Below are 10,792 nucleotides of genomic sequence, written 5' to 3' on the forward strand. Positions count from 1 at the left end.
GGGCCCCAATGAGTGGGCAGAAAGGCGAAAGAGACTTTCAAAACCATGTCTGGTGATAGCAATTGCAGCCTGCAAATGTCCTATTGAGCACCAACCTAACATTGTGTATGTCCCACCAAGATCCTTTATAAGGCAAGTCTGACCATTTCAGTGTTTTCTGCTTTTTGTTACTCAGTGCTTAAGCTGTTTCTAATAAATTAGACAAATCCAGAGTTTATACAGCAGCTTTCCCTGCTCAGAGGACTGGAGGTTGTGTGACTGTTTTCTGAGGAGATCATCGTCTACTTGTAAGAGCATTTAGTGAAATTGATGGATTGAAAGCCAGACTTTTGTGGTTTGAGTAGGGAGTTGGCATTCAGATAGTCAGTGACTCTTATATAGACAAGATGCTCAAGAAGTTTTCGGGCAGATCGGAAAGGGAGATACAATGGTAGTATAGAGGGGCCTAGGTTTCTCCAGACGTGAGAAGACAATTTCATGTTAAACACTAAGGGTAAAATACCAGTGGTAAGAAAAAGGTTGAAAAGTTCAGTCAGTGTAGGGGCCAGTTTTCAGCTACACAGGCCACACCTGGATATTCCAAATATGCTCAAGTCACCCAATGGCAGGTAGCTACATTGACATGTCTGATTTTTCTTATATTAGGCAAAATCACAGAAGTTTTTAACAAGTATCCAAGTATCACAGTTATTCTTTTCCTATTGTTGCTAACAAATTTCACACAATTTTCTCAGATGGTTAACCAAGTTTAATGGGAACATTTGACAGTTTTTCTCATGACTGTTAACAAAGTGAAATCACAGTAATTATTTATAATTTAACAAAGGAAATTCCTCACATTTTTTTATACTAAAAAAGTAGGTACTTGCCATAGTCAAAAAATATACAATGTTTTGGGGTTTAACATGCTTTAATGTGCATGTTGCTGCAGTAGAAAGGGCAAAAACCAGACATTCTAACTGTTCACCACTGTATCAAAATACATAAAATCTCTTTACTACATAGCATTTACAGATCCCTTTATAGCAGCTGAATTTGCAGTTAATAATAATTGTTAATAATTGTTTCCCCCCAAATCACTTACGGATCCACAGACTGCACAGACTGACAGATGGCTTTATCTCCATGTGTTCAGGATGATCACGTCCATTATTCAGCCATTGCCAGACTAGTGAAGCATTTTGGCTGGACGTGGGTCGGAATATGGTATTTACATTTGAGAAAAATATATTGCAATACGATCATCTATATCTGCTGGTATATTCTATGTTACATTTTTTTCGATTCTCTTACTAGTATTATTATTATTATTATTATTTCGACTGAAACCAATTTTTAAAATACATTAGTAAAATTATATTTTTCAAAAGCAAACTTATCTTTATAGACAATGTTTTCTTTTAGAAAAGATGTAACTCTTATTTGTGTTTCACTTTATCAAACACTTATGAATAAATGCCACATCTCATTAATTTATTATGAGGAAGAAAATAAAACTTTTCAAAAATACCAGAGACTTTAGACAAAGCAACTTTTTTTAAAAAATTTAATCCTTATACATAAAAGAAAAAAAAACATCAACACAAGACAATAGTGCATATTAAAAATCATCAATCATTTGGTAGTCTCAGTTTATCACAAATGTCCTAAAAACAGGCTCAACCCATTTCCAGCCCATAATGTCTGCTTCTTCTGGAGAAAAATAGGCAGACCTTGGTCACAAACAGGAGTGTTGTGGGGTGGGCTCGGGTGGGAAGGCCGTGCCCTCACTTTTTTTCGGGAGTGGACACGCATGCCCACGCTTTTTACAGAGAATTTTTTATTGAACACAAAGTATATCCTGAAGAACTCAGAAATTATTAAAAAGTATAAAAAAGTACGAGTCATACAGTAGTAATACATCATACAAAAGAGCATTATACACTTACAAAATTCAATAAAATACAAATCGCCCCATCCATTTTTGAGCCATAGATGAGGACAGTAGAGTCACACTGCTTGTCATGGAACAGATGGAGGAAGTTGATCCACACACAGCATCAGTGAAGTGTATTAATTAGTGCTACATTTTAGGTTAAATGCATTTATTTTGCACGTATAACAAAGTTCCGGTAAGCCCTGGAAATAATTGCAAATAAATTGCTGAATCTATTAAAAAGTTTATTGATTCAGTACAAAAACCCATAATATTTCTAACCACATACAGACCTATATATGGACTTTAAGAAGTCGGAATCTCAGTGTTCGGACATTTGTCAGCCAGGAACCAGAAAAAAGCCGGGATTGTCTATACACCCTTGCTGCCATGATTGTGTCCCGTGTTCAGAGAGGGAGATATCCAATATTACAGGTATATTGGATAAAGAGATTTCAGAAATGCTAAACTCCCCACTCAAACTTTATCCCATATGAAGGGTCACCTCACGTACTGTCCTAGCATGATCTCAATTGTTCTCCAAATCATCACCTTTTTGGTTTTGTCACCTGTATTTAGCTTACGTATGTGGAGCAGTGCATGCATGTCTCTGATGAGATTTAGGTGGCCTCATAGTGAAATTCCACAAAGCACCATGCCAGTTGTCAGACCATATTTCTTACATAAGTATCTATTCTTGTGATGCTCCAGCAGCTTAAACCTCTCACAGGTGGCCTGAATCTTGCAGCAAAAGATTTTCCAAATAGAGCGGCCAATAGGATAGCTTGATATTTCTGGGCATGACAGGGATTTGCTAGTGGTACCGTGTTAGGGGTTCACTTCTTGGTAGATGAGCGTCTAAGTGACACCCAGTCTTCACCAGAGAACACCGCAAAGTAAGGTACTAGTGACTACATGGCTACTTTGCTGCAGGATGACACTGGGTCTTGACCCTCAGGCCCTCTTTAATAGGGGTAAATAGAAAGAGGTGGCTTCAGGGCAGGAACAGCTGACAAAGCAAGTCCAAGAATGGCTGAGATCTGGGTAAGCAGCAGACAAGAGATGTGGTCAGAGGCAAGATAATGTCAGGGCATGGAAAATCAGCAAAGTGGGAAGTTAAGCACATTAGGGTTTCAGAAGTCTTTGTATAGTGTCCAAGCAGATCAGGTGTCAAGGTAACATTTCATATTATCATTTTCATTAGCAACTAATTCCTCCATGTGTTGAAAAAAGGGCTGATTTTCTTAGCCATTCGGGTAGTAAGGGATGAACAATAGGAAGAACCAATGCCTCTAAATTACCAGACTAAAGGCCATTACATAGTGATGAACATTCTTTTTTTTGACTAAGGCTAAAAAGCCCGGTATTGTAGGTAATAGGCTTAAAGTGTACTGGGCATTCTCCCGTTGGTATAGAGGCTGTAAACATAAAGTACCAGAATGTGAAAATCACTGGGCATTCCCACTAAATGTGTGGCATGGTGCCTTGTAGACATTACCATTTATAGCATAGCTTCGAATCGTGTGGAGTATCTGGAAACATCAACTGGACAAACGTACTAATGAGTTAGAATTTGAAAAATCTTTTCCTGAGCCCAGCAGTTGGTTGGGAAAGAGAAGGTCAGTGAGAAAAAAGTTTCTCAATCTTCTATGGGGAAAGATATCTGTAAAAGCACTGTGTGAAACCATCTGGGCCCATACTTTTCCTGGTTGAGGAAAGAGGATAGATAGGTAGAGGATTTAATAACACGCTGTACCTCTGCTTCAGTGAATAGAGATTTTTAAGCCTCTACAACTTATAGGTGGGAAGAGCTGTGTCTGTTATGTACTGCCTAAGAGAAATGGAAGATTTTGTTGTTTGAGGGAGTCTATACAAATCAGAATAATACCTCTGAAAACCATTGTCACTGTTTGGGATAGACTACCAGGATGGGTGAGAATCATAGGAATATAAGTTGAGGTCAACATGGAATGAAAACCCTTAGCTATAAGTTAATAGAAAGCCCCATCTCGATCATGCTGATAGGGTGGTCATATGGGGTGCTGATAGGGTGGTCATATAGGGTGCTGATAGGGTGGTCATATAGGGTGCTGATAGGGTGGTCATATAGGGTGCTGATAAGGTGGTCATATAGGGTGCTGATAGGGTGGTCATATAGGGTGCTGATAGGGTGGTCATATAGGGTGAGAAGGGTGCATTTAGCATCTAGAAGCTACACATATGCTTAGAGCAACAGTGTAGAATTAAAGAGGTATATGAGCAAATGTTTTTTTTTTTTTGCAAGGGTAAGTTTGATGACGGGGTTTCTGCATTTTTAAATACATGAGCCGGTTTTATTCAGAACTCATGCAGTATTCATGACTGCTACTGCATGAGTGCTTACAAATAGTGCTGGTGTTCAAATTTGGGTTGTTGTCCTTATATTAGACTCGAATATGGCTGTTCGAGTTGGAATAGACCAGACCCGAATAACACGGGATTCGACGGGGCAAATTCGTGTGTAAAAAAATGTGTTAAAAAAAGAGGCTTTAAAGTTAAAGTAATTTATTGAATGTGTGTGATTTGTGTAACTAACTTTTACTTTTTTACAGGTTATCTCACAATGACAGGATGTTTCCCACGGCTGCACAGCCGTGGTAATCCTCCTGTCAGTGTTTCCTTTACAGTTTTTACTTTCCAAAAAAGTAGCTTGGATAAATCTTGGATGGGGAGATGAGACTTTTCAGCAAGAAACACCTAGAGGCATGGAGAGAGGGGTGTGGATAGGCTAAATAAATTAACCTTCATGGCATCATAGAGGGCCAGATCTAGACTTTCTAAAGGAAGTTTTGTATGGTCTGAGTGCTTGGAATTTATTTCTATAACAAGTAGGAGATCCAAGAGACATGCACCAGGAACATTTGTTGTAGACTATGTGATTTTCTCACACTTTGCCACATAGGCTGGGGATACCCCAGAATTCAACAACATAAATCTCATCAGAGATATGCTGTCCATGGAACTATTAGGTGGAGAAAATAGTCTGCCCACTGGCTAGAGCATTAAAAAGTTGCAGGGTCCAAGATACCAACCTCCAGCTCCATCAGCCATGATGTCTGCATAGCGGTCCATATGTGACAAAGCTGACAACTGCTGAAAGGAACTGGACTACAGAGTGCTACAAATTTGAGAGGTAACAAAGTAGTTAGAACAGGCAAAGGTCAGGGCTAATATCAATCAAGGGAGATCAGAATAATGCTGAAGTATGAATCTGGAAAAGCAGATGGTTCAAATACACAGCCAAGAAAATATTGGCACAGAAAAGTTCAGAATGCCAAAAAATCCAGGATGGTCAAGAAACACCTAGGATCAAACACTGGACTGACAAAATACACTGGAGCCTGGAGAATAATCTGTAACCTCCTTGTTCAGACTATACCCCTGCCTGTAACTCCCCCATATAGAAAATATCATTTGAGCAGTTCATGTAAATGGCCAGGAAATGGTTTAGATTTTCAACCAATGCTACCCATAAACATTGGGTGCATTTATACTCGCCCATTGACACCTATCCATGTTAGTTCATCCCTTGGGTAGAACAACGACTATGAATTCATATTGTTTTTTCTATATTGTTACCATACATAATGAATGGAACTTTGTTTCTTCCTATATATAGCATATGCTCCTCTGTATATCCAATCACACAGATAATGGGGAACCCAGAGTTTCCACTAGATATTCAACAATCTTCATTTGGACTTATTCTCCACTTATCCTCCTTCAATTGCAATTGGTCTGTTTCTTACTTGCTTTAAAATTTTGGGGTCACTATTGGAGGGCTCTGATTACTCTCTTGGTGACTGGTTGTATCTTAGATCTCTATGATCACTTACCTCTCTACCAATCATAAGGTAACCCTTTGTGTTCCTGTGCCTCCAAAATGTCATGGTCTTTCTCATCCAGCCCTATTCACCATAAATTGGACAAATATGTTGGCTTTATCCTCAGACCCGGATTTGGCTTCAATATGCTCCCCTTGCTTGTGGTGAAGGCCATTGATCCAGAGACTCCAGTGAAGAAGTTCTGCTTTGCCTTATTAGATATTATTCCTATTACCATTATATACCATATAGTGCTTCAGCACCACATTCAGACTTCCAAACCAGACAGAGAGGTAATTCAAACCAAGCAAGCTACATGTGAGCCATGATAAATTGACGTTGGGCAAGAGAAGTGTGAGTCACACCGAGAATCTATACAGTACCTCCTACAGAGCTTTCTTTTCACCTCCCAGACACCAAAACCATTATAGTGACACTCTCATGGAACCAATAAAAAAGAAAAAGAAGTGTTTTCAGTGGAAGTAGCAGAAAGTACTTTGGAGTACTACATGTTCTTTCTGGGTACCCAACTCATGGATAATATCCAAATCTGTTGGCCGTTCTTCCCCAGAAAAACTTAAATAGCTAAAGCAAAAAAACAAAGAGATAAGTACATGTATGTGTAAATGTTAACATTTTCCTATCATTCTTGCTTGTATTTTTCTTGTAGGTTTTATTTTTTTCATTTATCAATAATATAAATTAAGTAAAATAAAAAAATGTACTTTAGTGTAAGTTGTTGGAAACAGTCCTTGGGGGATTTGTATATTTTATTCTGTCCTTTTTTCAATTATCTGCAATATTTTTATTCCATTACATCAGAAATATAACTGTGATATCCTTTATAAACCTGACACTGTTACAACATTCACCTGAACCTGAAATCAGTGTCAGGATTCTGTACATCTCTCAGCAATGAGATTCTATACCAAAGAGAATAATGGAGCTGACTCTATCAGAGATCCTTCCATGTTATATTCAATCATCTATAAGAGTCTTCTGGTTGTTGGCTTTGTGTGTGACCCCCGGCTCATCTGACACACGGAACTCCGCTCAGCAATGTGATATCACAATGAGGAATTATACATTTGAGTATAAGTATTCTCAGGAAGGAGACATCATTATAGGAGGATTATTCACTGCTCATTCTACAATGACATGGTGGGGTCCTACGAGAAACCTATTAGTCAATCTCATGTGTGCAGGGTAAGTCAGCCGTGAAATGCAAAACTTCATTAAAAGAATAGAAATGGAAAAAATCCTAAATTATCATTAAGTACTAATGTTCATTATTGCATTTATAATCATTTACAGTATGTACATTGTATGGTTTCAGTACCACACGTCATCTTAATGTGACTGTCTGACACCTTTGTGGCCCCCATTCATAGAATACATTTTTCTGGTCTCCGATTTCAAAGTATGTGAGTACATTGAACATGTTGTAGGATATTGCATAAAATACTTCAACGTTTCCAGGGTTAATCTTTTTGAGCAAAAGTAGCAGTAAGGGCTTTCCTCCATGGCTTCCAATAAGAAAATGTTTTGCTTGTACAGTCGGGGCATTGCTAAAGGGAATGTTGTTGGAGTGTTGTGTAACTCAAGTGGTCATATCTAGACATTGTTTATCCTAATAAAAAAGTCATTATGGAATAAACAGGCCCATGGTGGAAATGTGATACCTGTAGAGGACTATTAGGTCAAAAGGAAAACCTTATTGGCTGACATCCACCCTCATAACTCCAAGTATCTCCACTGAAACGGTTAAGGACCGAGGTCGGGATATAAAGGTATGAAGCTGAAGGAGATAATTACCGGACCAGAGGGAAGTCATTAAGAAATTTTCATTGTTAAGGTTTACTTAAAACTTTAGTTTATTTGAATTAAGTTATTATATCAATGACCTTATATATAAGCATTAGTACCTGAAGGATCACATCTGCTTAGAATCTGATGACCTGGAACAAGGTCAGACTTGTGATCTAATCACTTTATAGTATCAAAAAGCAGAAAAAAAGTAAAATGTTTAGCCACATGAAATGCAAAAGGGGAAGGTAATACTCGAAAATGATAGGGTTAAGGAATTTTACTAAAATTGTGCTAAAATCTATAACAAATCCTATTTTCCCACAGTGTAGACAGCAAAGGATATACACATCTCCTGGCATTTATGTTTGCTATTAACGAGATAAACCTTAATCCGGATATTCTGCCCAATGTGACTCTGGGATATCATGTGTATGATTCTTGTGGACATATGAATAAAGCTATAAAAGATGTTCTACAAATCTTGTCTGGACATACGAGGACAGCTCCAAATTATTCCTGTATGGAGCGGGATAACGTGGCTGGTTTCATCGGGGACCTCAGATCAGATACCACCCTACAAATGGCTCGGTTGTTGAATCTGTATGGTTACACCCAGGTAAGACCACGCAATTACACCCCTATCCTCATCATGTGTAACTAATATTATGTATTTTCATTAACATCTTATTTTATAAAGGACCAAACAGGAGAAATACCCAAACTGGTACTGGTAAAAAAAAACAAAAACATTGTTTATAACTCACTGAAGCTGATTTACCAAAGGAGTTGTAACTATTCACTGAAAGTTAGTAAAGCTGTGACTGCTTGACCTGAGGAAAGAGACATTGAAGGCTTTGGAGATTGAAGAAGAAAGGTCAGAGGAGTTCAGAGAGAGGTTAAGTTCAGGCTATTGGGTAAAACCATATGTTTTATTTCTTCTGAACACTTACTGCTGGCTGTCCACAGCTCGGTGCCTGGGAATGGTTTAAGCACACCTTTGCAAATGATTGTGTAGGATTTTAATGATATTTAATTGTTCATACATTGGTCTTTTATGAGTCCTTCTAAATTGACTTTTTCATTGCATTGTTTCTTTTCATTGTGTTTTTGCATTGTGTTTTGTTTCCAAGATCAGCTCTTGGAAACAAAAATGGATAAAACTATAGACCACACACATTGCAAACAGAGAGAGGCACAGCTGATGCAGACCATTCTTATAGGCAACCATTGCTAACAGACTGGGTCAGGGTAAAGTTACTGGACCAGCTTGTGCATATGACATGTCCATGAGTAATGCTGATACTGTTACCAAAACGAACCCGCTGATTAAATGTGAGATCACAAGATTGTGTCTGAAGATAGACCAGTTTGCTAATAAAACACAAGGTCCTTGTATATGTTCAGGCAAGGAGAGAGTTATTACACCCCATACCCAAATGAAAAAAGACGTGTCTTCTTGTTTGTATAGTAGGACAGTGACTTCATCCAGTGTTCGTAGGGAATGTCAAAACTCTTCTAAAACTGTGTCCTGTAAACAGTCATCATACGCTTGTAACATTCCAGGTCCTCAGCCTAAACCTGTATCAATGGTGAAAAAATGTTTCACAAGATGAGATGCTATGCTTGTGAATTATTTGGCCACGTTGCTAGATTTTGTTTGTCTCTGCACTGAACAGAGGATAAACCCCCATCAATATAAAACACACAGACGTGATACTGAAGTGTATTCAGCATGTTGGGGCATTCAACCTCATATAATATAAAATACAAAGACAGATAACAATTCTTTACAGGCTGAAAATGACCAACATTATAGTTTCTTAGAAGAGTTTCAAGGTTTTAAAACAGAGTACATGGAAGGCATCAGGCTATTGTAGCTATTGAAGGCTATTGCCCTTCCACAGAGAGAAGTAAAATGTCAGTAATGAATTTGGAAGTTTTGTATTTTAGGAAAAATACAGAGCAATGGTGGAATCTTGATATGACCGGGACCCTAAAACATAAAGTACCTTGGTTTGCCTTATTTTATGTACAGCGCAGCATAATATGTTGTCGCTATATAAATATTGCTTATCAATAACAAAAGTTTTTGGAATTTTGCATCTTGTTTTTTTGTTACCTTATAGTTTTTTTGTCTCTGACAAAAGCACACAGTTCTATCTATTTGATATCTGATCCATGTTTTTGTCTGGATGTTACTCAGGAGGGGTAGGTGCATTTGATAAAAGCATCTATAATCTTATAAAAGGTCCCTTCACTTTGTTCACATCTGATATCAATAACATTGTCCATATTCTGAGAAGATTCCCTTACTTTGTTCATATCAGACATTGATAATATTTTTTATTATCTAAGAAGATCCCCTTTGTGATCCCTGACCAGGGATCAGTCTGAGAAGATTCCCTTACTTTGTTCATATCAGACATTGATAATATTTTTTATTATCTAAGAAGATCCCCTTTGTGATCCCTGACCAGGGATCAGGGTTACCCCACAGTAGGAAATTATTACCAATTTGTACTAATAATTGTTATTATTACTATTATACGGTATTTAAATAGCGCCATCATAGTACGCAGCGCTGTACAAAGTCCATAGTCGTGCCACTAGCTGCCCCTGAAAGAATCTCACAATCTAATGTCCCTAGCAAAGCTATATGTAAGGTCAGTTTTGGGGGGAAGCCAATGAACCTTACTACATGTATTTGGGATGTGGGAGGAAACCCACGCAGACATGGGGAGAACCTGCAAAGCTGGACGTATATTCATGTACAATGTCGGTAATGTCGGTAATAGCTTGATCATGGGCACAGCACAGCAGAATGCAGGCAAAGGGATTGGCAGACATACTGCACACAATGAAATGTGTGTGGTCTGAGGATGTGGTAACAGGTGGATACAGGTATTGTGTGTGTATATATAGTATAATAACATATGTAAGGAAATTATTACATCTGATGGTCCCTTAGTATATTGTATTACTTACAACAAAATTCCTGAGTACCTGAAAGTCTGCAATCAAGAAATATTTCATAAAGCACAGAGTGGCCATGCCTAATATGGACTTTATTGATGGACTATTTGGACATAGATCCTATAAATCTGCAATGTTTCCATTACAATTAGGAAGATAATAGACTGTTAGGTCATTAATGACTGTGGGGAACTGCAGAATTTGCTTTCGCATATCAGAAACATAATTTGAT

At 38.0% G+C, this 10,792-nt stretch overlaps 1 protein-coding gene across 1 annotated transcript in view; it reads left to right on the forward strand.

The window, feature by feature from the left end:
- The first annotated feature begins 4,350 nt into the window (after positions 1–4,350).
- Positions 4,351–10,792, forward strand: part of LOC140327586 (vomeronasal type-2 receptor 26-like) — a 34,267-nt gene continuing 27,825 nt past the window's right edge. The window contains exons 1-2 of the mRNA XM_072406974.1: positions 4,351–4,415; positions 7,912–8,240. Coding sequence (XP_072263075.1) covers positions 4,351–4,415; positions 7,912–8,240 — 394 coding nt within the window. The remainder of the gene's footprint in view (positions 4,416–7,911; positions 8,241–10,792) is intronic.

This window comes from Pyxicephalus adspersus, chromosome 3, assembly GCF_032062135.1.
Source record: "Pyxicephalus adspersus chromosome 3, UCB_Pads_2.0, whole genome shotgun sequence".
Taxonomy (NCBI): Eukaryota; Metazoa; Chordata; class Amphibia; order Anura; family Pyxicephalidae; genus Pyxicephalus; species Pyxicephalus adspersus.